The sequence below is a fragment of the Syngnathoides biaculeatus genome, chromosome 16 (assembly GCF_019802595.1).
Source record: "Syngnathoides biaculeatus isolate LvHL_M chromosome 16, ASM1980259v1, whole genome shotgun sequence".
Classification (NCBI taxonomy): domain Eukaryota; kingdom Metazoa; phylum Chordata; class Actinopteri; order Syngnathiformes; family Syngnathidae; genus Syngnathoides; species Syngnathoides biaculeatus.
In genome coordinates, this window is record NC_084655.1 from 24,334,210 (window position 1) to 24,360,699 (window position 26,490).

At 47.5% G+C, this 26,490-nt stretch overlaps 4 protein-coding genes across 4 annotated transcripts; 3 read left to right on the forward strand and 1 right to left on the reverse strand.

Moving 5' to 3' along the window:
- The first annotated feature begins 70 nt into the window (after nt 1-70).
- si:ch211-256e16.3 (kelch-like protein 20) lies at nt 71-6,927 on the forward strand. Its single transcript, XM_061845246.1, has 12 exons — nt 71-225; nt 534-800; nt 1,189-1,323; nt 2,348-2,539; nt 3,761-3,904; nt 3,983-4,169; nt 4,339-4,485; nt 4,662-4,790; nt 4,903-5,079; nt 5,262-5,408; nt 6,205-6,370; nt 6,459-6,927. Exons 2-12 carry the CDS (start codon nt 555-557, stop codon nt 6,589-6,591), a joined length of 1,803 nt encoding a protein of 600 aa, XP_061701230.1. The 5' UTR covers nt 71-225; nt 534-554; the 3' UTR covers nt 6,592-6,927.
- A 146-nt stretch (nt 6,928-7,073) lies between these two features.
- On the forward strand, nt 7,074-15,302 carry LOC133514028 (cytochrome b-c1 complex subunit 2, mitochondrial). Its single transcript, XM_061845254.1, has 14 exons — nt 7,074-7,264; nt 8,589-8,690; nt 8,767-8,916; nt 9,181-9,245; nt 9,330-9,386; nt 9,501-9,625; nt 10,669-10,766; nt 11,012-11,069; nt 11,152-11,247; nt 11,433-11,632; nt 13,050-13,130; nt 13,200-13,276; nt 13,424-13,577; nt 15,062-15,302. The coding sequence occupies exons 1-14, from the start codon at nt 7,172-7,174 to the stop codon at nt 15,143-15,145; spliced, it is 1,440 nt and encodes a 479-aa protein (XP_061701238.1). The 5' UTR covers nt 7,074-7,171; the 3' UTR covers nt 15,146-15,302.
- Nucleotides 15,303-16,455: 1,153 nt separating this feature from the next.
- On the reverse strand, nt 16,456-21,207 carry anks4b (ankyrin repeat and sterile alpha motif domain containing 4B). The gene is made up of 3 exons (XM_061845829.1): nt 21,103-21,207; nt 20,334-20,634; nt 16,456-17,612 (listed from the first exon to the last, which is right to left on the reverse strand). Exons 2-3 carry the CDS (start codon nt 20,618-20,620, stop codon nt 16,502-16,504), a joined length of 1,398 nt encoding a protein of 465 aa, XP_061701813.1. The 5' UTR covers nt 20,621-20,634; nt 21,103-21,207; the 3' UTR covers nt 16,456-16,501.
- On the forward strand, nt 21,181-26,337 carry slc25a17l (solute carrier family 25 member 17-like). The gene is made up of 9 exons (XM_061845831.1): nt 21,181-21,429; nt 21,535-21,595; nt 22,596-22,662; nt 22,744-22,898; nt 22,978-23,094; nt 23,179-23,324; nt 23,477-23,572; nt 24,811-24,893; nt 25,384-26,337. The coding sequence occupies exons 1-9, from the start codon at nt 21,355-21,357 to the stop codon at nt 25,529-25,531; spliced, it is 948 nt and encodes a 315-aa protein (XP_061701815.1). The 5' UTR covers nt 21,181-21,354; the 3' UTR covers nt 25,532-26,337.
- Nucleotides 26,338-26,490: the final 153 nt, after the last annotated feature.

The window sequence follows — 26,490 nt, forward strand, 5'->3', positions numbered from 1 at the left end:
TGGGATGTGTGAAAATTGTATGGAAAACGACGACGGTACTGAAGAATCGTGTGTTGCACCACCCTTCTCTGCCGGCGAGTGGCAGTAATAAACGTGCAAAGCCGTTGGCTAGCGCTTATAAAGGGAAGAAGAAGAAGAAGCAGCAGCAGCTACTTGTGCTGTTTACCTGCCTGAATCAAAAGTTTGCTTCAGTAGTCGGGTTTTTTTCCACGATTATGTCTGCAGGTAATTTGTTCTCAAGTTCGTTATTTCACCACTGCAAACTCTGCTGATGTAAGGGGCAAAGGTTCCTAGAATCCGTCCAAATACCCACCGTAACGCTGCTAAGCCTCATTAGTGAGCGAGCTAACAAGCCCGTCCCACGTCGTCAGCTGTTAAAATTGAGTTTTTGTTCTTCAACCTAGCGAATGTATTTGACTTAGAAGCATTTCATGTTGAGCGCGGCTTTCGCTGCAATTTGGACTTTGTAAAAAAAAAAAAAAAAAAAAATGTTTTTTTTTTTTTTTTGCATCCTTTCGCTGTTCGACTGTCAGGTTTGCTCGCCATCGTCGGAAATGTCTGAGCTTGTGGCAGCCAACTCTTTAAGTGGCACCATCCGGGAGGAGGCCGTCGCCCCCGCAGCTTCGGCGTCCTCGGGCGACGACTACCTGTTCGTAGAAGCCCGGCATCCCAACACGGTGCTGCAGGGCCTCAACAGCCTGCGGCTCTACAAGACCTTCTGCGATGTCACGCTGTGCTGCGGCGGCCAGGAGTTCCCCTGTCACCGCCTCGTCCTGGCATCCTTCAGCTCTTACTTCCAGGTGCGCCCCCCCCCATTGCACATTTCCCCAAAACAAAGGTTGAGATTTTCCATCAAACTTCAATTGCTGTAGATGTTATTCTCTTTACCTATTCTGAAGTCCCTTATCATTGTTTGGGTAAGTGTGCCAATCGTTGGCACTTTTAGTGTAGTGAGAATATATTAAAAAAAAGAGAGGAAAAACTCGTGGTTCCAATTTCCCGACCGACACTAAAAATGTTAACATTTTTAGTAGATTGAGGACTCCTTGTACTCACTCACTCCGTTCTGCCGAGGACAACGGAGGCACTTTATTGGGATTTTTTTTCTGCTTTGTACTTTACCTCACTCCCTTGAGAACCTGTGAGTAATCATTTACTGTGCCTGTGTCTCTTCTCGCCCCCCCCCAGACCATGTTTACTACTGACCTGAAGGAGGCCAAACAAGACCGCGTGGCAATAAATGGACTTGAGCCGCAGATGGTCAGCATGCTTGTGAGCTATGCCTACACATCAGAGGTCTTCATTTCCAAGGCAAATGTACAGGTAGGTTCGTCCAGACGACTGTTTTGTCTCCATTTGCCGCAAATATGCTTTCATCAACTTAGAGAGGCAAAACAAGACGTGGCCAATAAGAATCCAACCAAATCAGTGCTACCGGGCATGAGTAAGCATCATTTTAGCCATCCGTTTTCTCAGCCGCTTATCCTCACGAGGGTCGCGGGGGCTGCCGGAGCCTATCCCGGCTGTCGACGGGCAGGAGGCGAGGTACACCCTGAAGCGGTCGCCAGCCAATCGCTGGGCACATGGAGACAGACAACAGTCGGACTTACAATCACGCTTTTAGTGGTAATTTAGCGTGTCCAATTTAAATTTTGGGATGTGGGAGGAAACCAGAGTGCCCACGCAGACACAGGGAGAACATGCAAACTTCACACAGGCAGGGCCGGGATCGAACCCGGGACCTCAGAAGTGTGAGGCCACCGCTTTACCGGCTGCATCACTGTGCTGCTGCCCAATTTTGTACTTTGGTTAAAAAAAGGGAATTTTTGCAATAAAATTACATCTAATACTTGTCAAACACTTTCAAGAAGTCATTTTTCTTTGATTTTTCTCTCTTAACTGCTCAGTCTATAAATTGAGAGGAACTCGTTTTTATCCTTTACGTAAATACCCGGAAAAAAAAACCAAATTGAATTTGGCCAAATGTTTTTGCATAAATACTCCGCCAAAGTCACCTCCTGGAGAGATCACGGCTCAGCAAGTGTTAGATGAAGTCTGTTATGCCTTTTTCTTTTTTGTGTGTGTCTGTGTGTATACAATAAAAGGACAGCATTAAAAAAAAAAAAAAAAAAGATTACAGGTTGCATGATGTCAGCAGTCTGTCATTAAAAAGAGGAAGAGCCCGGCATCCCCGACGCATCATCACGACATAGCAGTTGTCAAATTCGGTTCGCAAAGGCATCTCCGTCCCGCGGTAGAAAGGAGCTCCGTCCGGGTCCGAACCAAACCGGGCCACGCTCATCGGTGGCGTTATGGAGGAAACTTAACGTCGGTCTCTCGTGTGCAGGCGCTGCTGGCCGCGGCCAACCTGCTGGACGTGATGGCCGTGCGAGAGGCCTGCTGCCGCTTTATGGAGCGTCAGATGGACGTGATGAACTGCGTGGGGATTCACTGCTTCGCCGAGGCCCACTCCTGTAAGCTGCTGGAGAAACGAAGTATGGACTACATCCTCGAGCACTTTAGCGATGTTTGTCAACAGGTGAGAGGTTGCGAGTGCACCCCCGTACGGGAGGTCCTCAATTTACCGTGGTCCGAATTAACTTAAAGGTCAAGTGTCACGCCTATCGCTATCGTCGTGAAAAATACATACAACATTATTCACGTCATTCGACGTCCAAGTGGTCGCCATATTGCCCGCGTGGTCTGTTCATTACGTCACACCGCGACATTGGCCATTGAAAACACGCCGTGCCACCTCCTATGGGACGCGGAAGCTCTTTTCGAAGAAGAGAACATCGCACAGTCGACCGGCCAATATTCCCCTATCGTTTCGAGCCATATTTAGATGATATGCGGCTCACTTCAAACAACAAACTCCCAGACAGTATGTATGAGCCAGCCCGTGCGCAGACGCGTACAATGACACGTTTAGCACCCCTGACTTACGTGCGTGGATCTTTTGTTACATTATCAGAGGATTACGCCCCCCTCCCCTCCCCCAAAAAAAATCCCCCGATTTATGATGATTATTTTTGTTGTTGCTGTATATACAGCTACCGGTCATTTGGAACCCACAAAGCTCTCGTCCTTTGCACCCGTGCAATCCATTTTTCACGACGAGCCAGCTCTTTTTGAAAAGCATGAAGAATGAATCCGTCCTCCCGAGTGTTGGAACAATATCCAGCAATACAACGAGCACTTTGGCAAACACGAAGGAACAGAGAGAGAGCGACCTTCCCGCAGGTAAAACTAGTAGGAACAGACGCGACTGCTTGAGTAGGCGTCTGCTACTGACGTCACTTCCTGTTTCTTCTCGAAAACAAATCCCTCCGAGAGGATTTTCATGGCGGGAGTGACAAAAAGGCATGTATGTCAAAAAAAACTGATGGGTCCGTTCCTGCCGTCTTTTTTTTTTTTTTTTTCTCCATTAGTAACATTCATTTAATGACAGTGGCCCGTTAATCACAAAGGTACACTCGCTGTACTCGCTGTTTATTATTATTATTATTTACGTTTTGTATTTCTGTCGTCGAATTATTTTTTTCCTGTACCTCTTAAACATTTCACTAGTGTTTGTTAGCATAGGTCAGTGACCAATTCTGACTTGCGTACAGTGTCATCGGATTGGAACCCTCAAGTTGAATTCCCCAAAAGTGCTGCACCCTCATGCCATATTTGCCGTATTACTGCACATCTCAGACAATGTGGATGTGATATTTTTAAGCAGCAGTTTAATGGGTGCTTGGATTGTCTTTTGCAGGAGGAATTCTTGACTCTGTGTGCGGACAAACTCACTGAGATTCTTGCCAGCGACCACCTCAACGTGTCCAGGGAGGAGTTGGTGTTTGAGGCCGCTTTGCTGTGGCTAAATAAATGCCCGACTCGCAAGCAGAGCTTTGACAAGGTCCGGTGAAAGTCCAATAAACGGTTTGTGGGCTTGAGCAGAATGTGCAGCGCTGTAGCCGTCCCTCCTTTCTCCAAGGTCTTGGAGCACGTCCGGCTGCCCCTCGTCAGCCCCTACTACCTCCACGACATGATCGAGTCTCTGGATGTGGTGAAAGAGAACCGGGGCTGCCAGAGGCTCATATCCGAGGCCAAAGACTACATGCTGCTGAAGGACCGTCGCAGGGAACTGTTCAGCTCCAGGATGCGGCCCCGTCGGTCCACGGGTAAACATTTAGTCCGTCGAGTCGACGATTTGGCACGTGGGAGTCATTTATTTAGTTTACCTTAAAATGAATGACTCCCGCGCGGCGCGTTATTCTATTCTATCACGTGGGGGGGGGGGGGGCGCTCTCTCGCCTCTTTATTACTCATCCTCCGTTTCTATGGTAACAGGGACTTCGGAAGTCATCATCGCAGTCGGCGGGGAGGACGACAAAGTGGTTCTGCGCAGCGTGGAGAGCTTTGATCCCGTCACAAACAAATGGCGGGACCACGCCTGCCTGCCGTTCGCCGTGAGCAAGCACGGCTTGGTGGTGTCAGGTGGGCCGGCGCGCCGCATTAGCTCGTCTCAGATGACGGCCGTGTTGCTGCGGTTAGCGGTGCGCGGCAGCCGCCGTGCGCCCTGAGATTCGAGAGCCTCTTCCAAACACCGAGACAAGCTCCAAATAAGCAATAAAATCAGTGAGCTCGTGGACTTGTCTTTCTCTGCCCTGCAGACTCCATACTGTATTTAGCCGGAGGAGAGTTTCCCGACGGCTCGGCCAGCAGGGAGGTGTGGCGCTACGACACCTGTTTTGACACCTGGATGGAAATGGCGCCCATGAACACTTCTCGCGCTGAACTGGGTGCGTGCCACCGTTTTTAACGCCGCAGCAGTCGGCCAAGTCTCAGTTGTCGGACTGCCTTAGGGCTGAACCGTCTGAAAGGATGAAAATCCGTTTCTCTCTTGGCCGGCAGGCATGGTGATGCTGGACGGTTTCGTGTACGCCGTGGGCGGCTGGGAAGGCCGCTCTCGTCTGGCCTCGGTGGAGTGCTACAACCCCCACACCAACTCCTGGCAGTTCACGGGCTCAGTCAAGATGGCCGTCACAAGTCCCGCCGTTGTGGCCCTGGATGGTCTTCTCTACGTCACTGGTAGGATTTGCGGCAGGTGTATTGGAGCTGCAATTGTACAGGGCTGTCGTTGCCTTTACCCCAAAACTGGAGATGTGTGTTTTCTTTTGATAAGTTGAGACGTGGCGGGGACCTGTGTGAGGCAACGGCAGACTTGAAAAGCTGCCCCCGTTTTCATGCTGTGCCTTTTGTCTTTCTCGGAGGTGGCGCGGTTCTGGAGGACGGCGACGGCACAGACCTCACGCAAGTGTATGACCCGAAAACTGCCACGTGGACGGAGGTTTCCCCCATGCAGATTCCTCGTTCCGGTTCAGCGGCTTGTACGCTGAAGGGGAAGATTTACGTCATAGGTACAGAATTGCTCTTGTCCGTCCTCCCGACGTGACTCCCGTGCACGGTTTGAGATTTTGGGGGATTTTCAGACCCGTATTCCAACAAAAATAGATTTGCTCTGCACCGAGCGCATCTCCCTATTCACAACCAAGAGGCGCAATGCGCACTCGGCTGAGAATCTTGAAAGCAGTTTCTTCTTCGGGTTATTAATGTGATGTTGACAATCAGGACGTCGAAACGCAACAAAAAATGGAGATCGTTTTTGCTTTGGAAATCCTCTTTGAGTGGGTGTTAAGACGTTTTACTGTTTCAGTTGTAAATCTTATTTATTCATTTATTTATTTATTTTTTTTTTTTGGATCAGTTCAATTATATTTATTTATTTAGTCCATGTCATGGGAGGCTAAAATATGGACGAGGTTGTAGCTCGGCACAACTGTAGAGCTGTGACTAAATAATGGTCGTTATAATAGCATTGGGAGGAAAAATATACCCCCAAAATGACTGAATAAGCAGGAATATACCACCAAGCATGCGTTTCCATGAACAGCATAGGTTAAATGAATTGATTTAAATCAATGATCATTTCCTGTTTCCAAAATTTTCTTAAAAGGTGAAGCCGCACTTCTTTAAGGCATGCCGACTCCCTCTAGTGGTACATGAAAGATTCACTCATTTTAATCATGTAAATGGGCATTTTAGGAAGCCTCATTTTTTTGTATTTTAATGTCGATTGAGTCGAGTGTTTTTTGTTATATGGTGTTGAAGAAGTAGAGTGAAGGGCAATGCGAGTCGTGCCATTCTTAACTGTAGGTGGCTGGCACGCCTCAAAGGAAAACACGGACAAGGTGGAGTGTTACAACCCCAAGACAAACCAGTGGACGATGTGCGCCCCCATGAAAGAACGCCGCTTCCGGCCCGGTGTCGCCGTGGTGGACGGGAAGATCTACGTCCTGGGAGGAGAGGAAGGATGGGACAGGTGAGGCCAAAACAAAATCCGCAGGCACGTCGGCATTCCGTCACATGAACTTGACACCCGATCGTGCCCCACCCCACCGCACCGTCAGATATCACGACACCATCGAGAGGTACTGCGACGAGACGGACTCTTGGGAAATCGTCGGGGAGATGTCCACCAGCCGCAGCTGGCTCAGCTGCGTGTCGCTCCTGCTGACGAAGCAGATCTTGTCGCACATCTAGCCCTGCGCGTCAAACAGCGGCGAGGACTGACGTCAGAGGGCCGCCGTTTGTGCCGGCGCGACCGTGCTCTGAGCTGTATTTTTGTATTATTATTAGGTGATGATGTATTTATATGAACTGTGTATATCTGTTAGAATGACATGCTGAAATAACTCCAACTGTGAATGTTTTTGGTAAGGTACCTGTGCAAAATGCATGTGAGCTGTGCTTTATACTCAAAGTTTTCAAAGGGTTGTATTAACTTACTGTTGACTATATTTTTTTTTAAATTGGTATTAGTACTTTTAATTGAAGATGACAAATAAAATATTCAACTCTCTTTGAAATACTGACCCACAGTGGCATACAAAGCTTGTGTGAGTCCTGGGTCCGAGATATTTTATACAGTTTGCACTGGGTGGCAAAAAATGTTTAAAATCGATTCAGTTTTTCCATTTTTTTTTTTTTAAGGGTTGACTCAAGGCGTAAATGTATATTGGGACCATATTGACAAACCCTTTGTCAATTTGCAGTCACGAATAAGTTGTAAAACTGGATTTTTGGTCGGTGACTGACTTGATGCCGCGTTGGATTGTGGGCGATGACGTCACACGTCCTCCATCTTTGTCCTACTGTGGATGTCAGCAAGAGTTGGGGAGTCATGCGACCGATTCGCTCTTTAAACAATTTCTCTGTGAGTTTTGTGTTTTTTTTTTTTTTAAATTTCCCCCTCATTATGTCACCGCTGTTAATTTCACCTTGGTCATCGCGTCGTTAGTTGGCGAGTACAAACGAGAACTTGCATTTAGTTTGTAGTTAGCCAGGCGGCTAGTTAGCCGGCAAGGTGTCCGGTTGATGCGGCGTTTAAAAAAAAAACAAAACAAAAAAACAACAATCTGTCTGTCCTTTAAAATCAAAAGCAGTGCTCCGGGTTCTGCCATCTGCGCTAGTCGATTTATTACTTATGGCGTGTGCGTGGTTTTTTTTACCTGAATTCTATTATTTCTGCTCGACACCGGCACTTGAAGGTCACTTTCGGACTCGGACTTGCAGCTCAGTCTTTCACAACCTTAATCGAGTCCTTAACTCATTTCACAAGGGAAACATGTCCCAGAGCCTACATGGATTGAAATAATAACATACACCGTTTAATTGTGCCTTCTGCCGTACCGAGGAAGAGCATTTAATTGTTCTGCTTGTCACTGGCAAAAACAGACAGACATCCTTGGCAATGAATCCAAGTGCACGTCAAGTTTAAAAAAGTATAAAGTCCACAAGAACCTCCAAAAGCCATTGATGAGCTATGCTAATGATTTTTTTTCCTCGTGTGTATATTATTTGTTTTTCATCACGTATGTATTATTGATCAAGCCTCATATGAACCTCCCCCTAAAAATACTGACTCTAGTCTTTGTGGGGGTTTTCTGTAATTATTTCTGTGCATTTGCTGAGTCTTTTGAATTTTTGAAACTGTAAACAGACTTCATGGACACGATATGTTATCCTCGTCGCTGTTTGCAGCAATATTGAAGTGACAATATGGTTTCATTACCTGGTTGAGAATGCACTTCCCCATCATGCAAAAAGCACCTGAATTACACTGAATCACTCTGAAATTCTCAATTTATTCTATGACCTCTTAATCAAAGCTGCATTTGCTTTTCTGGAGAAATTTGCAGCGTTGAAAGTTGTTTAGTGCTGCATTGATGGGGCTGGCCAATTCATATTTAATCGATTTTTTTTTTTTTTTTTTTTATTTCTTGCAACTTCTATAGCTCTAAGTGTGTCCCTGGAAACGTGTATCGCTTGCACTAATAAAACTAAAAAAAAAAAAAAATAAAAAAAAAATAGTGATCTTGTATTGAATGATGTCGCTGTCATTTTTTTGGATGCAAAATGGAGAAAACAGTTTAAATCAGTAATTGTGAAGAGTGGGGGAAAAAAACGTGTATTTTATTTTAAGGCCATATCGCCCAGCCTTCACCTTTCTTTCTTTCTTTCTTTTTGCTGGCATGCAGAAACGATGCTATGCTGCTGCCAGGCCAAGGGAGGCTCTAACTGAGGCCTACGCGGCACACAAGTCGTCCGCAGTGGCACTGCCCGCCCCTCAAAATGTCCAGGTTGGTGCTTCTCTATTTCACGTCCGAACTGGGTTTCCGGCATGAGCCACACGTGAGCATTTTGTTTTTGTGTCAGGTGTCTAAGCTCCCAAACGGTTTGGTGATCGCATCCTTGGAGAACTACTCCCCGGTGTCCAGCGTGGGCGTGTTTGTGAAAGCGGGGAGTCGCTATGAGACGGCGGAGAACCAGGGTGTGGCTCACGTCCTGCGACTGGCTGCAAACTTGGTGATTTTTTTTTTTTTTTTTTTTTCAGCCGCTTGCCTTGCAAAATCCATCTGCCGCATTTTGTGTCGCCCAAACACTTGAATCTGTCATAAATTGCCTTTCCTGGATAAATGGAATTTTATATGAAAAAAAAAATCAGCATGTTTTTTTTTGACAATTTCAACACAATGAACAACTTTGAAATCTTATGTATGGAGGACTTACATTTGAATTGAGTATCGAGAGGCGGAAAAGCGAATTTTAAGCAATCTTTTCCTTTTGCAGACTACGAAAGGCGTTTCTGCCTTTAAGCTCTGCCGCGGCGTGGAAGCACTCGGAGCCAGTCTGAGGTCCGTGGCCCCGGTGCTGATCAGTTTCTTATCTAACGGGCATCAGACGTAATCCTGTTTGTCTTCTCGCGTCTTGGCCCGCAGTGCCGCATTATCTAGAGAAAGCGTGGTCTACACTGCAGAGTGCTTCCGGGATGACCTGTAAGTGCCGACGCCGTCGGGCTTTTTTTTTCTGTGGAGTGAGCACGAAAGATCTGCGAGTTGGATGCTGCGCCGCACGCTGACTAAATGATGCGTTTGTGTGTGTGTGATCAGTGATAATATTTTGGAGTATTTAGTCAACGTGACCACGGCGCAGGAGTTCAGGCCCTGGGAAGTGAACGATCTGACACCCAGGATCAACATCGACAAGGATCGGGCAATGCGGTCCCCTCGATTAGGTCCGTCCCAACTCCGTTACCTTACCGGGGGTGTTGAAGTGGGGGGAGGGCGCGGGAGACGGCCGTCCCAGGGCTGTGAGTATTTCGAGCGGGTTGTTTTGCTTTCACTCTTTTGTCCAGTTTAGTTAGTCTGAAGACTCTCCCCTCGACTTGTCAAAAGTTTTAGAACGTGCTGATTTTGTCCTTTTTTTTTTTTTAAGTCAAGTACTTCAAGTCCAATGAGTGCATTAAAATGATTGAGTGACAATTGTACAAGTGAAGTGGTGAATTTTCAGAGGTTGAAAGAAATGTGGCATGGTTGCACAAAACTGATAATTATCGTGCATTTCAGAGTGATCCAAAAAAAAAAAAATGATGCACTTTCCAGACTTGAACTTGAAACTGGACAAACGAGTGAAAGCAACACAAAGCCAGAAACTTAAGCGAAGTTCCACAACAAAGTTGGGGAGAAGTTTCTGATTGCGTTGTCGAGATCATGACACAACTTTCTCCCAAAGTGGGTATAGGATAAAAAAATTGTACATTGAGTCCAGGATTTCTTTTGTAACTTGAATAATGTGTTTGCGCATTTGAGTGATATGAAAAATTGAACTGCATACATCTTGATTTAAAAAACAAACAAACTTGGTGCTCTAAAAAATGTTATTTGTAGTAGAAATGATTAGCTTGAACTTTGAAATCCGGACTAAGCCAATTTGATGTCCCCCCCTCCAAAAAAATGAACATCTGCTTTTGCGTTGAAACTCTTGAAAAATGACTGGACTTTTGATGATGAAAATGCTCAGTTGGGCCGGATGAAAAAAACAAACAAAAAAAAACTGAGCGGGCCTCACGTGACCCGCTGGCCTTTTTTTGGCCGGCCTCGGTGCTGAAGCTGCTCTCCAAAATCAAACTTTTGAAAATGAATTAGCCGAGACAGAAGTTGAAAATGTTTACCGTGTTTTTTGCTAATGAGGTTGTTAAAAGTGATGATTTTTGCCATGTGAGCAATCTTGCTGACTACAGATTGTGAAACGTGGTTTTTTCTTTTCTTCTCCATTCAGGTGTCGTTGAGAAGTTGCATGAGGCGGCTTACAAAAACGCCCTGTGCAACTCTTTGTACTGCCCGGACTACATGGTTGGCAAAGTCTCTCCTCAGCAAGTATGGATTTGCATCCCCCCCCCCCCCCCCCCCCCACCTTAAGAAGTGTCTTTTCCAAATGTATGGTTTTCTTGGCTAACTAGCAATTTTATTGCTCACGTAATTGGTATGTTAGTACGTTTGCATCAACGGGAGTAACCAAAATTCAAATTTGGGGGCTTCTAATGGGGGAAAAAAAAAGTTTATTGGAACCCTGCTTTTGAAGATAAAATGGATTCCTCCGTGTTGTTGTCTCCCACATGAAGCTGCACTCATTTGTCGACGACCATTTCACGACGGGCAGGATGGCCGTCGTCGGGCTGGGTGAGCATCGTCTGCCGATAGCAGATGTGGGTTTTTTGGTTTGTTTTCCTCCGACATTGCTCACCGATGCGTTTGCTTTTAGGTGTGTCGCACTCTGACCTGAAGCAGCTGGCCGAGCGGTTCCTCAGTGTCCGCAGCGGGGCCGGAGCGCCTGCGGTTAAAGCGTCTTACCGCGGAGGTAAAGACCCCTGCGGTCGTTAGAATCAGAATCAGCTTTATTGGCCAAGTGTGCAAAAAACACACAAGGAAGTTCAAAACAAAGAGCGACAAAGCAACAAGAACAAAGAAGAAGACATTTCTGTTTATAACCTGATAATAGCGCTGTTGCCATCTTCCGTCACGAGGATGTTGTGTTGCTTACAGGCGAGCTTCGTGTTCAGAACAAGGATCAGCAGGTTCACGCATTGGTGGTCAGCGAAGGCGGCGCGGCGGGCAGCGCCGAGGCCGACGCCTTTGTCGTGCTGCAAAGGATCCTGGGAGCCGGGGCACACGTGAAGCGGGGCGCGAGCGTTGCCAATAAACTGAGCCGGGGTATTGCCAAGGCAACCACGCGGCTCTTTGACGTAAGCAAAAATTCAACGTACGGACTTTCATGATTTGCTCTCTGTCGGGTAGCAACTTTTTTTTCCAAAACAAAATTTCACGTGCACCTATTTCTTAAAGGTCAAGTGTCATGCCTATAAACTTTCTAAAATAGATATTGTAATGAAAAATACTTGTGACATTTTTCACTTCAATGTCCATACGAAAAAATAAATATGAGCAGAGAGCGCGTCATCCATGCGCAAAGTTGCGGAAGTCTCATTCGACATCCATATTGCCCGCATGGTCTGTTCATTACGTCACACCGCGACATTGGCCATTGAAAACACGCCGTGCCACCTGCTATGGGACGCGGAAGCTCTTTTCGAAGAAGAGAACATGGCACAGTCGACCGGCCAATATTCCCCTATCGTTTCGAGCCATATTTAGATGACATGCGGCTCACTTCTAACTCCCGACAGACTCCCGGACAGCATGTACAAGCCAGCCCGGCCAAAGCCGTAGCCGTGCTCGGCGCCGACGGGTACGTCGACACATTTAGCACCCCTGACTTATGTATGCGGATCTTTTGTTACATTCTGACGGGATTACGTCGCCCCACCCCCAAACTATTTTTTTTTTTTTTAGCTGTATACACACCTAGCTGTCATTTGGCATCCACGAAGCTCTCGTCCTTTGGACCTGCGCAATCCATTTTTCACGAGAACCGGGTCTTTTTGAAAAGTATGAAGAATGAATCCATCCTCCCGAGTGTTCGAACAATATCCAGCAATGCAGCGAGCCGGCATCATCATCGAGTCAAAATCGTGCGTGGTGGAAAAAAAACGGATGGGTCTATTCCGGCTGCCTTTTTTTTTTCATTAATAACGTGCTAAAAATCATGCATTTCATGAGAGTGGACCTTTAAAAGGGGTCTTTGTTGATGGCTGCATTGTGCGTGTGCCTTTGAAACCATACAAATGTGTAATCGTCTCATCATATTACATATAAATTGATGGATAATCATATTTGAAATCCGAAGTCATGGTTATAATTTCTCGGAATCAACTTTAATGGCCTTCTCCTTCAAATGTTGTTACTGGAAAAGGGGTCGGTGACAAAAGCGATGCTTCCGATATCGCAACATAATTTTTTATTAATAATGACCATTTAAGATTTTCGCGCAGATTGTACTAGTTGATGCTTTGCTTTCACGGGCCACATCAAATGTTTTTTTTTTTTTGGGCCGGCTCCGGTCCCTGCGCCTCGAGTCTGACCTTCGACCTACCTCGACTGACAGTTGTTGGGCAGAATCGGCACCACGCAAATAAATCTCTCTCTCGCATTGAACATTAAAAGTTGAAATCATCACGAAGCGGACGGAGCAGGTTTTGCGACACACTGCTCAGATAATCTGTTGTGGGCGTCCGGCCTCAAATAGGTTCTGCTTTTCGTCAGGCCTCCGCCTTCAATGCCTCCTACTCCGACTCGGGTCTGTTCGGCGTCTACACCGTCTCGCAAGCCCACGACGCCGACGGGGTCAGTCCGCGCGCACGCAAAAATGTAATTAACCTTTGGCGGCAAACGACCAAACTCTCCATCGTGCAGGTGATCAGAGCGGCCGTCGCTCAAGTGGGCGGCGTGGCCGAGGGCGGCGTGACGGCGGACGACGTCGTCAGAGCAAAGTGAGTTTGGGTTGTGGGCTTGACGGTCTGGCGGGGGGGGGCAACGTGATTGAGATGAATACTTTGCAGCCCCCCAAAAAGATTTGTAACATTTTGCCTCCACGACAATGTGGAGATGTTCACCGGTGGGCGATTTTTTGTGCGCAGGACTCAGGCCAAAGCGGATTATCTGATGTCAATCGAGAGTTCGCACGGCCTCATGGCGGAGGTGGGCGCTCGGGCTCTGGCCGACGGAGTCTACAGGCCGCCCGAGTCGATCCTCCGGGGCGTCGACGCCGTCACCCTGGAGCATGTTGTCAAGGTGAAGAACGTCTTTGCGCTTTGCGCTCTCTTTTTTCTTTTTTTTTAAATAATACAAACAATTCTTTGTCACTGAATGAATGCTATTCAGAATATAAATATGTGGCCGGTTAGGCGGTGGATCAGGTGGAAAGCGTTGGCCTCACAGTTCTGAAGTCACGGGTTCGATCCCGGAAACGCCTGTCTGGACTATGCATGTTCTCCCCGTGCCTGCGTGGGTTTCCTCCGGGCATTCCGGTTTCCTCGCACATGTCAAGAACACGCGACGTTAATTGGAAACTCGAAATCGCCCGTAGGTGTGATTGTGAGTGCGACCAGTTGTTTGTCTCCGTGTGCCCAGCGATTGGCTGGCAACCGGTTCAGGGCGTAGCCCGCCTCCTGCCCGGTGACAGCCGGGATGGGCTCCGGCACGCCCCGCGACCCTCGTGAGGATAAGCGGCCAAGAAAATGGATGGATATAAATATCTAGCGAGTTTAATCTTCCTTGTACTTAAATCACGTTCCGAGTCCAGAATGTTGGGATATTGGTTGGTGGGGGGGGGGGGGGGGGGGGGGAATGTGACGAAGGAAGGATGAGTGGAAGGAAACAAGGATAATAAAAAAAGGACAAAAGCAAAACAGGACGCATGTGACGGGAACGAGGGCGGCACAAATGATTGAAGGGACACGGGCCATACGTGCAAAAAACATTGGCCGAATGCCTTTGTGAAGTGCAAGAGCAGATCTTTTTTTGACCGACTGTTGTACTCACAAAAGTACATCTTCCTATGAATATTAAAGTGCTGCCGCATATCAGGTACGTTTTCCCAAAGTATTCAATACTGCCAAATTAAAACAACTTTAAAACGCTGCTGGTCCCAAATAAAAAGTGCAGACTTGCTCTGTCACATCAAGTACACAGAAGCGATTTTTGCCTGATCGCAGATGCGGTTAATGCTAATCTGCGCTTAGCTTCCGATGCTGCTCCTGCTGAAATGTTCCGAAGCCGCAAGATTCTCGGACGGAGTGGAATTGGAATTTCCAGTGCTCCCCGTGGCTGGAAAGATTTGATGACGTCATTTCCGCCCTAAAAGCCGCGACTTTTTCCCCACGCTTTCAACCCTGCGGTTTATGCGCGGATGCGGCTAATTTGTGCATTTATTTTTCGAATGGTCGCAAGGGGGCACTCGAGCGGAAAAGGTAAGAGCGAGACCGGTGGAATATATGTGCCGAGGAAGTGACTTTTACCGGTCCGGCCCTGTTAGCGCGGCGCTAGCGTTAGCGTTAAACTCTCTGTGTACCGTCTTTGTAAATATCTTGCGGCTTTTACACGGCTGCGACGTGTGTGTGTACCAAATGGTGTTTCCTTTCCAAATGTACCGGGTGAGGCCATTGACCTGGTGCGCTCTGTCGGCCGGGAATTACGGTATAATGATTGCAAAATGAAGCCACTTTTGTGCCTCGTTTCCATATTTAAATCTAATTCAAACATTCTTTCCTTTCAAGGCTGCAAGAAAGTTTGTGGATGGCAAGAAGACCATGGCAGCGAGGGGACACCTTATCAATACACCTTTTGTGGATGAGTTATGAAGGGCTTTTTTTTTTTTTTTTTTTTAAAGATGAGTATGCAGCTGGTACCTGTCAGATCTATACAGAGAATAAAGAGGACTTCAGTTTCACGTGAGCAGCCATTCAATCTGTCGGACCGCAGTGAGTGTCATCAGCAACAAAAGGCGATCGGGCCGCGTGTCCGTTTTTGTGAATAGCTTTCTAAATTAAAAAAAAAAAAAAAAAAAAACAGTAAAACCAACCATGTCCGGCATTTTGTGTTTTGTCTTGAGACGTGTTGACTCGCTTCTGCTATGAGGAAGCGAACGCCTCTCACTTCCACCTCCATTGAACATGAACAGGCTTCCATCGAGTTTTCCACTCAGGTGCACCGACGTCGTCATTTCTGCGCCGAGCGACTCCCGCGCGTCTGCAAGCGGGATCCGCCAACATTGACCGAGCCGTGACACGTGCATTTATTTATTTTGCATGAGAAAAAAGCTCACGGCGCACCACGGAAGAAAAATGTCTCCAAAGAGATGTCCTTAATGTCTTGGTCGCTTTGCTATTCTGTCGAGCCACGAGTAATTCCATCTCCTCCAATCAGGTCGGAAATCATATCCGGCAAATCCCGACCGCCACATCGCGCTTCAACGACCCCCCCCCCCCCCCACCAGCTCTATTACATATTGCGTAACGGTGGCATTTGTTGTTTATGACGAGGGTTACGTTTACCGTTGCATGGCATCTTCCATGATAATTTCCATTAGCCAGTCTATGGCGTTTGTACGCCACCGTACGTTTGCCGTTGCGTAACATGTTGGCGTTATTTGGAGAACGGGACCACACAACGACACGAGTGATTTCCAAACATTTTGTTTTTGTGTGCTCTAAAATGCGCATGCTCCATGTGCTTCAAATGTGTTAAGCAAATGAGAGGCAAAAAAAACGTTTGATTTATGCTAGCTCATGTTCCCAATTTCGACGTGCTGCTCTACTTCTGACGTCACGTCAGGCTCGACCTAGCGCTACAGTTCCAGTTTTTTGACTAGGGTTCAGGTTATCGATCCTGGTGATTAAAGTGCCACGAAGCAGGCCCAAAAAAATAAAACGGGACGAAAAATTTGACATGTAACAGAGAAGAATAATGTTCACAAGTCCGGCAAATTTGAGTGAATCGGCGAGCGCGGCTCTCCTTGCCCCCACGTGAGGGCATGACTGCACCTTGGTTGCTTCATTTTGGCTCACGGTACAAAGCAGAAAAAAATGACCAGGCGACATGAGTAACTCGAAAATTGTTAATGTTTTATTATTATTATTATTATTTATTTTTTTTTTTATCTTTTGTACATTCCCGCAAAGTCGCGATTCTAATTGTCGTCTTTTGTGGAAGGCAGCTCACAGGCAGCTGTCTCCCATCGCGCCCGGCCCGTCCAGCGCCTTCTTGCGACGCGCGACCCCTTCCAGGATCTTCTTGCGGGGCCCCAACTGGATGCGAATGCTTTTCAGGTCTTCGTCGGAGCAGAGCATGAGCGCCTCCAGGTCCAGGTGCTCTCTGGCGAACGCCGGGGCAAACTCGGACAGGGAGACGGACGACAAGAAGGAGTCGAGCGGGGACGTTTCCTCCTCGTCGTCGTCCAGGCCCAGGTCGTCCTGCTCCCACGGGACCTCCGCGTCGCCGTCGCCTTCCGAGCCGGAGCGCTCTTCCTCAGCCTCCGGCGTTTCATTCTGAACCAGGTAGCCCAGGTTTTCGTTGTTCCCGCTCAGGACCTCCTCCGTCTCCAGGCTCATCCTCTTCATGAAAATAAGGCCGCCCAGGCCGGGCCTGTTGAAAATGGACTGTTTGACTTGGCCCGGCTCGGCGTCATCTCCCCAGCCGCCGTCCTCTTCCTCTTCCGGCGTCGTCTCGTCTTGCTCGTCGAAAACATCCAGGAAGTCTGGATTCTCCGGCGCCGCGTCGTCCTGCTTGAGGAAGATGACGTTGCCGTCGCCCGCAGATCTCTGGAGGGTTCCCTTTTCTTTCTTGCCGAGCTTCCTCTGCAGCGTGCCTTTAACTCTGGCCGTCAGCGAGCCGGATGTGTCTGAGGCGATGAGTTTGGAAAACTGCTCGTTGACGCCCGACGAGGCCGAGGCCGTGTCGCCGGGCTCCGGAGCGGAGCCGGCACCGTCTGCCCCACGGTACATCCTATCCATCTTACTCTGGTGTCGCCGCTTCACCTTTTCGCAGAGTTTCACGCGTTTCTCCGCTTCCTTGCCGGCCTCCTTCTTTAACCTGGCGACCCTCTTCGGGTTCTGGTTGGTCTGCTGCGAGGCGGCGGCGTCCAGGAAGCGCACGCACTCCATGCGGTCCCGCGAGGCGGCCACGTCCATCGCCGTGTGCAGCTCGTTGTCCAGCGCGAAGAGGTTGGCGTCGAAGCTGACCAGGAAGCTGAGGATGTGCATGTGACCGTTGGCGGCGGCGTGGTGCAGCGGCGTATTTCCCCAGATGTCGCTTCGGTTGGGGTCTCCCCTGTCACACACAAATCAGTTTTGGGGGGACGACAAAGTTTTACGTCAATAGTCCGAAGGGCGCCGTCCGTTTTCTCCACCTCTCGCGCTCATGTGGGTCACGGGTAAGCTGGACCTCATCCCATCCCTGACTTTGGTCAAGAGGTGGGGGACGCGCTAGACTGTCACACCAGCCGATCAGAGGGCGCAGACAAAGTGCGTAAATCCGCATCCACGCCCACGGGCAATTTAGGCGGCGGCACGGTGGAACAGCTGCTAAAGCGTTGGCCTCACAGTTCTGAGGACCAGAGTTCGATCCCGCCCCCGCCTGTGTGGAGTTTGCCTGCGTGGCTTTTCTCCGGGCACTCCGGTTTCCTCCCACATCCCAAAAACATGTGACATTAATTGGACACTCGACATTTCCCCGAGGTGTGATTGTGAGTGCGACTGTTGTCTGTCTCCGTGTGCCCTGCGATTTGCTGGCAAGCAGTTCACGGCGTACCCCGCCTCCTGCCCCTTGACAGCCGGGAAAGGCTCCAGCACTCCCCGCGACCCTCGTGAGGATAAAGCGGCAAAGAAAATGGATGGTTGTCTTACCTTGTTTTTGCCTGCGCTATGGGAAATGGATGAATCGGAAGGAATCAGAGCGGTTGAAACAACTACTTTGACTAAAGTCACCGGGTTGACATGTCAACTTCACCGCTCCACAAAAACTGCCAGAGCTTGAAGTCGATTCATCGGACGTTGCTCTTAAAACAGACGCCTCACAGATGGCATTGGGTGGTGCGTACGAGCAAAAGACCAAAATCATGCGGTGGTGTCTGCTTCACTGTGAAAATGAACAGTTAAACTTGCCCCGAAAGGATCCAACTGGTGTTTTGCCCAACCTTTCTTCCAGGAGAGAAGAACCTGATTCATGCTGGCGCTCAACTAACCCAACCCTGAGTCACAAATCACGCTCAAAAACCTTCACAGGCCCACACGCACAACTTACAAAACTGTAGCAACAACCCCAATAAATAACTGCAAGGTTGCTACGCATTGTTCAAAAAAAAAATTCTTATTATTATTATTGTGTTATAGCACCAATGAGTAACAATAATTCTACATTGCTGTTAGTTATGTTATGAGTTTCTTCGGTCTTGCGAGCGTAAAAATGTGATTGTTGACAACTGAAAAAAAAAACGACATCAACTCGACTATCATCACATTTGCGTCGACTTCAAGAAATCAAAAGTTGTTCGATCTCTCACGCGTAGCGAATGTTCGAAAATGAGATCAAGGCCCACACAGTCAACCATTAAGATGTAAAGTCCTCCACGGGTGCGCCTCAGCACCCGGGCAATAAACGTCAGTCTAGCGACGACTGTCGTGCGGGCGTCAATGATTTATAACCGCGTTATTGAAACAAGCATCCCCTCCCAGCAGGATGTCGCTCAGTGGAAGTGACGTGCGAGTTGCTGACGTGCATCCTTGCACCCTTGCATCCTTTGTGCCGTCTAATGAGGATGAAGACAGAGCTCTTTTGTTTGGCCGGGGATTCGCTTTTTGCTCGCTAAACCCATCGCGGAGCGGCCACGGAAGTGGAATCCATTTTTTTTTGGTTTCCGTCCATCCATTTTCTAGCGCTTTTACCGGGTCGGGTCGCGGGGGAAGTGGCTTCAGCAGGGATACACGGACTTCCCTTTTCCCCAGCCACTTCTTCTTTTTGTTTGCTTTGGACAAACATGGTGGACGGATGACGACTCGTGTCCCAGCACAAAAAAAAAAAAAAAAACATCTCGGACCTCATCATTTAAAAATCGGAGCTCACTTTGTTTGACTTTTTAGTCGTGCGCGGTATTAGACGAGACTATTTTCAATTTCATACGTCACAGAAAAATATCAAAACAGAGAAGTTTGCTCCCTTTTTGCCCTGTTCCGATTTCTCTTCAGGAATAACATTTGTCTCAAATTTGGCCGATCGTTGAGACGCAAATACGGGAAACGCTGAAGTATTAAAAGGAAATTCAATGTGTTTTCAATTAATGAAATGGAAAAAATAATGGACATCACATACAAAAGTAATAAAGAGTAGGGAATAAAAAAAATTATAGTTTTGGAAAAAAGCAAATGTGTACTGTATTTCAATAAGCATATGAAACGTGTTAAAAATGAAAATGAAAAATAATCACGGGCAGACGACCGGGTGGGTTCCATGCCTCCCGGGTGGATGCCAACCGGTATAGATGGAAACAATTGTCATGAATTGATTTTAGCAATGTCATTTTACTTGTCTCGACGTTTTCTTGGTATGTCCCCGCGATGTGCACTAACAACATGGCTGCGAACACGACTTGCCAAGTCACTTTTGTTCATTTAGCAAATCGCTCGCTATATTTACGGACTTTTGCAACTGCTCCGGGGACTGTTTTTGAGTTCAATTCCTCTAAAATTAAAAAAAAAAAAAAAAAAAAAGTGTACGTGATATTCAAAGAAAGCAAATTCCAGGAGAAGAGAAGTGCAACTGGTTTTGAATGTTGTCTTGCTTATTCTATAAGTGAATTCGAATCAAAATAATATGAGGCCGTCGCTATGACATGATTTCCAAAGGTAAAATGTAAAATGACAACAACTTGGAAGTGCAGATGAGTTGAAATGATCCGAAAAGGATCATCCAAACGCGCCAATTCCCCACATCGTTCCATCGCATCGTGCAAATATCGTGAGATTGTATTTTACGCGGCGCCGCGCTTCTTCTCACCCTCTGCTGCAAATGAGCTGGAGCGCGTCCACGTGTCCGTGAAAAGCGGCCAGCAGGGTGGGCGTCATGCCATCTTCGTCCGGAGAGTTCAGGTCCTTCCTGGTGGCCTCCTTCAGAAGCTCCAGGTAGCCGTCAATGGCCGCCTTGTGGTACCGAGACATGGCGGAATCAAACTGGGCGCGGAGCCTGCGGACCGAGTGAGCTGTGCGCGCAGGGCGTCGACATGTCAGCCGCCCCGGGCCATAAAATGCAACAAGGCAAAGTCCGGCCCAGAGTTGGCCGCTCATGCACGGCCTCCGCCCTGCATTATAAAACAATTACAACGCTTTACTGACTACCGTCCATAAAAGATGGTACACATGCACGCTAACATTTGCCAACTAAAATGTGGTTTTCAATATCCCCTCCCCTTGACCGATTTGACACTGTAGATCACTGTCAATGTTGTTTGGTTTTCTTGGTTTGTTTGTTTTTTTTTTTTTGCACTTTTCACTTGTACAGATATTATTGAAGCATCGTCAGACATTTTTCAATGACGTGTTTTAGCGTCCTTTAGCGAATTCCCTCAGTCATTTTTTCACAAAGGTATAAAATTTCAATAATATCCAATAAGCGTGCCTTTTTATTTTCTGATTTTTTTTTCTAATATGACGTAATTAGGCAGCGATGTTGACCTAAATATCTTGTGCCGACCTGCAACACCTTCATGTTTACGTCATCGATCGATCACTCTCTCAATGTCCATTGGCAACCATTGTGCTGTAATTACCTTGTCCGGTCCGTAGATGGCGCGGCTGTGTAATTCCGTCTTCTTCTACGCCACAAATAAGAAGGAACGCGGAAGTCAGACGAACGAGCGAGTTAGCGTCGCTTCCATTTCTCGCTTGTGGACGCTTTGAAACGTCCACGTGAATGTTTGACTACTAACAACCATTTACTACGCACGCCACGCGGATAAGACGCAATAAAGTTCTCGCCGGTGTTTGGTCCGTGTGCTGTGACTGGGAAAAGCCAGAAAAAAATGTCCGCGAATGGAAGCGCACCGGTCGGCTTGTTGTCTTACGAGACTTTGGTTCACGCATTGGCGGGTGCGATGGTGAGTGCCGGAGACAGAAACACGAGAAGAAAGCAACGCGTGGCCTTTAACATTCACCAACTTTCAGCTTTTCCGTCACCTCGCTTTTTAATGTTGTCATTTCAGGGCAGCGTGACAGCAATGACCACCTTTTTCCCCTTGGACACAGCGAAAAGTCGCCTGCAAGGTGAGGACATTTTTTTTTTTTTTCACGACAGCGTCAAATCCACACGCATGATTTGGAAAAAGTCGCCTCGCTCCACAATGTTTTTCCTCTTATTTTGTATCCCTGGCAACTAACTTATTGAATTTAGGCTCAAGTGAGGGCGTGTTTCTATGCTTATATTTTTGTCATGCACTTTCACTTGACCAAAACAAGATAAAATTCAGAATGGAAAAATGTACGAATGAATGAAAATAAATATACCCCCCGCCCCTCAGGCCAATTCCAACCGTATTACCTTTATTTCAACGTGTTCAACTATTTCTTAAGTAACGTTCCAATTCCTTGGAGATCGTAAAATGTGGATTTCTATTTTCGCTGTAATGTATCTATCGAATCAATGCGATGAGTTTTTGAATTGAACTCTTGAAATACATGAAAGTGCACATTTATTGAGTTTCCTTTGTAAATAAGAAAATAAATGGAACAAATATTACAGAACCTTCCCTCATCTTACCTTGTGAAAACATTTGTATGTGCCTGTAAAACTATTTATATAAATCAGGGGTGGGGGAAACGTTTTTTCCTCAAGGGCCACATTTGAGTTTTAAACTCGGCCCACGTCATCTGTCAATGAGCCCCAAAAAAAAAAAGTGTCAAATATGCGAGAGTGTATATTAGTAATTTACGGGCTTTCATGATAAGAATCATAATTGCAACCATTATTACGGAACTCTCGGTAATGTGAATGCTCAGCGGGCCGCGTGTGACCCGTGGGCCAATTTTTTTCCCGCCCCCAGTGTAGATTGTCCTTCTTATCTGTAAAGGTTGACTCGAGGCAACGGGACGCTTGTTGAATTTGTTGTTTTGCAAAAGTGTTAACAAAAAAAAAAGCACTTTTTTTTCTGTTTTTCGCGACTTGAAATGTTCAACAAAAATCCAGGATTTTCTTTTTATAAACCGCCGGGGAAACTCAAAGCCTCACAAAAAACACTTTTTTTTTTTTTTTTTTCGATGTTTTCAGTTGACGAGAGTAGAAAGTCCAAGTCGACCCCGGTCATCCTGGCCGAGATAGCGCAGGAGGAAGGCGTGTAAGTATGGCGCCGGACCGGAGCCGTCGGGGCGGCGTCCGCACACCAGCCGACCGTTTTGCGCGTGACGCGTCCTCGCAGGCTGGCTTTGTACAGAGGCTGGTTCCCGGTCATCTCCAGCCTCTGCTGCTCCAACTTCGTCTACTTCTACACGTTCAACACACTGAAGCGGCTGACGCCAACCGGGCCTCGGCAGTCCAGGCTGGGCGTAGACCTGCTCACGGGCATCGTATCAGGTGGAAGGCGATCCGCTCCCGGTCGTCGTCGAATAAATCACCACACGGAATGTTTACAAGTGAATTTGTCGGCGTGCAGGGGCGGTCAACGTGATCCTGACCACGCCCATGTGGGTGGTCAACACCCGTCTGAAGCTCCAGGGGGCCAAATTCCGAAACGAGGACCTTCAGCAGACGCACTACAAGGGCATTTTTGGTGTGGGCACCGTCGCGCTGGAGGTTAAGTCGAGGCGGGTGGGGGGCCGCAGGGCCGCTTTACGGTTGCTTCGGCTCTTTTCAGACGCCTTCTCCCAGATCGTGGCGAGCGAGGGGGCGGCCACGCTGTGGAACGGCACTCTGCCCTCGCTCATCCTCGTCCTCAACCCGGCCGTGCAGTTCATGTTCTACGAGTCGTTGAAGCGGAGGGCGGGGAAGGGAGGCAGGAAGGTGAGAGGTTCCCTTAGCAGGTGAACTCCACTTTCTGAGCGTCGTGCGCAATCGTCTGACTCGGCTAGTTTTACCACGAGTTCCCCGAAATTATGAAAATGTACGCAAACTGTTAGTATCACGAGGAGGACAGAGGTGGCGCTCTTCCGCAGATTTCGTCTGCCGAGATCTTCCTGATGGGAGCCGTCGCCAAGGCCGTCGCCACCACCGCCACGTACCCGCTGCAGACGGTTCAAGCCATCCTCAGGGTGAGTGCACAACTGGACCGGATCCAAAGTTGCCTTTCTCTGTTTTTTGCGACTTGAAATGTTCAACAAAAATCGAGGATTTTCTTTTCATAAAAACGCAAAGCCTCACAAATGTTGTGACTTTTGATATTTGCTCAGTTGTGTTAGCGATGCCCAGGGGGGGAAAAAAAAACCGGAGGCACTCGCGAATGATTATTTTCCAGTTTATAGTAAGTAAGTTTCTTTCGGCTTGTCCCTTTCGGGGTCGCCACAGCGTGTCATCTCAGATGAACGATAGCATGATGTTAGCGTCGGGATTCATCCAGTCAGCATTATTCGGCTCTTGAAACAGGAATATCAGAACATTCAGACAACAATTACCGTAATTTCCGGCCTATAAGCCGCGACTTTTTTCACACGCTTTCAACCCTGCGGTTTATGCGGTGATGCTAATTTCTGCATTTATTTTTCTAACGGCCGCAAGGGGGAACTCGAGCGGAAAAGGTAAGCGTGAGGCCGGTGGAATATATCTGCCGAGGAAGTGACTTTTACGGTGCACTAGCGTGTTACTACGGTGTCTCATTGATTTTTACCAGTATGTTTTTTTTTTTTTTTTTTTTTTAAACCGGTCCTGTTAGTTAGCTAGCGGTAGCGTTAGCGTGGCGGCGCTAGCGTTAGACTCTGTGTAATGTCTTTCTTTGTCAATATCTCTCGTTTCAATGTGCGCACTTGCGGCTTTTACGCTGGTATTTCCTTTACAAATGTACTGGGTGAGGCTCATAACCAGATGCGCTCTGTAGGCCGGGAATTACGGTATAATGATTGCAAAATGAAGCTACTTTTGTGCCTATCTTATTCAAAGTCTCAATAAATAGCAAGTAATCGTTACATGGCAGTGTACGTCGCACATATGATTACTTTTGCCGTTTGCAAGGACGCCCCTTTCAACTTTGTCGCTAATCAAAGCATCGGCGCCGACGGAAGTACATCAGAAATCTGCCAGGTGACAAAAGTGTCCAGACGTACGTTTTTCATTTCGCTGATGATGTCGTCTTCCGAAATTGGTACACTCTTTCAGATTTGCTCAATGATATTTCTGTGCACTCGTAATTTAGGTTAACATTTGTTTGTTTGATTTTTTTTTTTTTTTTTTTTTTTTTTTGGCACCACAGATTTTGTTTCTGTCGAGTGGGGATTGGCTGTTAAAATGCGTCGGTTTTGACTGAACTGATGGAATGTTGTGTTTGCTGCCTCTTCAGTTTGGCCAGTACAAAGTTGAGGGCAAGGGCGGCCTGATGGGGAGTCTGGCTAACGTTTTCTCCTTGCTGATGGAACGAATTAAGTAAGTGTTGCACAAAAAAAAAAACCAAAAAAACCCCTCAAGTATACTCGTAGTGCTTTCTCCCTTCATTTAGTTTACTCACTGTCTCGTTGAGGAGGAAATATGATCCAAAATGAAGTTTTGGGGTCTCTGGAGTGCTCATCCTAACTCAGTGCGTGCATGATTATCCCGAGTTGTTGTTTGCAACCTTTCCTCGTGCGTTCTTGAGCCACACATTCAGATTTTGGCCTCACCGTTGCATCCCACGTCAATGAAATAAAAACGAATGTCGCGGATTTGGAAAGGGCCGGCGTCTGCCTATCAAACCATCCGGTCGACGAACGGGTCGGGCCGAACCGTGCGCAAAATACGACGGGCAAGATGACGTCTTCCTGATGCGTCTGGCCACTGCTTTTACGGGAACCCGAGCAGTCTAAAGTCCAGATCAGATTTGGAGCAGCGGTCCAGCGGTGGCGCTTGATTGCTAAACGCGGTGTTCTATTTGTGACAGGAAGCACGGCGTTCTGGGCCTGTACAAAGGCCTGGAGGCCAAATTGCTTCAGACGGTGCTGACGGCCGCCCTCATGTTCGTCGTCTACGAGAAGATGGCCGCCGCCGCCTTCAAGCTCATGGACCCGCACGGCAAGCTGAGGAAGTGAGCGTTCCGTCCAAACGCGAACGTGCCGGCGGACCGGGCGAGAGCGGCGCCGCCTCCCTTCCAATGGCCCCCGTAAGCGCTGCCTAAAACCCACAAAATGCTTCACTTGTGAAGACTCTTAAACGTTAACGTGCTAAATCAGCTAAGAATGAGATGGCAAATGGCCTCTACCGGCAAATTCTTCCATCCAGTTTTTGCGTTTTAAGGAATCGCTTTCGATGACTTTTCATCGAGGGAACTTTTAAAAAGTGAATGAGCGGGTGCTTTCTAGGGATGTGGATGACCTGTCAACAAGCCTCATCACTGTCAGTGTGAACTCTTTGACAAACGTGAAACGTCGTCATATTTGTCTTATGTGAAATGATTGTCACGATACTGTTAAGCCAAAAGTTATTCATTCTGCAGCGATGGAACTGGAACTGACACAAGTTTATAAGATAAGTTCAGGTTTGTTGATTAGTTATTTATTCATAGCTCACGCGAGCCTTTGTGAGGATAAGCTGCGCAGAACACGATGGGCCGTATTGCAAAAACTTGGCGTTTGCCGTGTTTTGGAGTCATTTCCTGCCCGAAACTGACAAAGTCTCAATAGTGCCTGTGTCGTGTGTTTCCCTCAAATATTTCGGTTCCTCTTTAACATCACACTGTTGTGGTGGTGGTGGTGGTTGTTGTTGTGCAAAAACAAGTACCGATAAGTGCCTTTGTGGTGCGGATGCTGCACCGGAACACGGTCGGCCCACGTCTGGCGCGGCCTCGTATCACTTGGGTGAAATGTTTACATGAGAATAACAATAATTTTTACTTGAAGCCATCTTCACTTATCGAGTGTTTTTTTTTTTTTTGTTTTTTTAACATTCTGTGTTTCAGAAAATTCCTCCTCTTCGTAAAAATGTTTGGACTGTTTTTAATAACAATAAATGTGGGCTAATTAAAAAACAACAACAAAAAAAACATTTCCAA

Bases quoted from the DNA above. Each gene is read 5' to 3' on its own strand.
- si:ch211-256e16.3 (XM_061845246.1), top strand. From the start codon at position 555: ATGTCTGAGCTTGTGGCAGCCAACTCTTTAAGTGGCACCATCCGGGAG. The intron at 1,324-2,347 runs GTAGGTTCGTCC...TCTCGTGTGCAG, and splicing joins TTTCCAAGGCAAATGTACAG to GCGCTGCTGGCCGCGGCCAA. The intron at 5,409-6,204 runs GTACAGAATTGC...TCTTAACTGTAG, and splicing joins GGGGAAGATTTACGTCATAG to GTGGCTGGCACGCCTCAAAG.
- LOC133514028 (XM_061845254.1), top strand. From the start codon at position 7,172: ATGACGTCACACGTCCTCCATCTTTGTCCTACTGTGGATGTCAGCAAG. The intron at 7,265-8,588 runs GTGAGTTTTGTG...GCTGGCATGCAG, and splicing joins GCTCTTTAAACAATTTCTCT to AAACGATGCTATGCTGCTGC. The intron at 13,578-15,061 runs GTGAAGAACGTC...TTTCCTTTCAAG, and splicing joins CCCTGGAGCATGTTGTCAAG to GCTGCAAGAAAGTTTGTGGA.
- anks4b (XM_061845829.1), bottom strand. From the start codon at position 20,620: ATGAGCGGCCAACTCTGGGCCGGACTTTGCCTTGTTGCATTTTATGGC. The intron at 17,613-20,333 runs GTGAGAAGAAGC...TGTGTGTGACAG, and splicing joins CAGCTCATTTGCAGCAGAGG to GGGAGACCCCAACCGAAGCG.
- slc25a17l (XM_061845831.1), top strand. From the start codon at position 21,355: ATGTCCGCGAATGGAAGCGCACCGGTCGGCTTGTTGTCTTACGAGACT. The intron at 21,430-21,534 runs GTGAGTGCCGGA...TTGTCATTTCAG, and splicing joins ACGCATTGGCGGGTGCGATG to GGCAGCGTGACAGCAATGAC. The intron at 23,573-24,810 runs GTGAGTGCACAA...CTGCCTCTTCAG, and splicing joins CGGTTCAAGCCATCCTCAGG to TTTGGCCAGTACAAAGTTGA.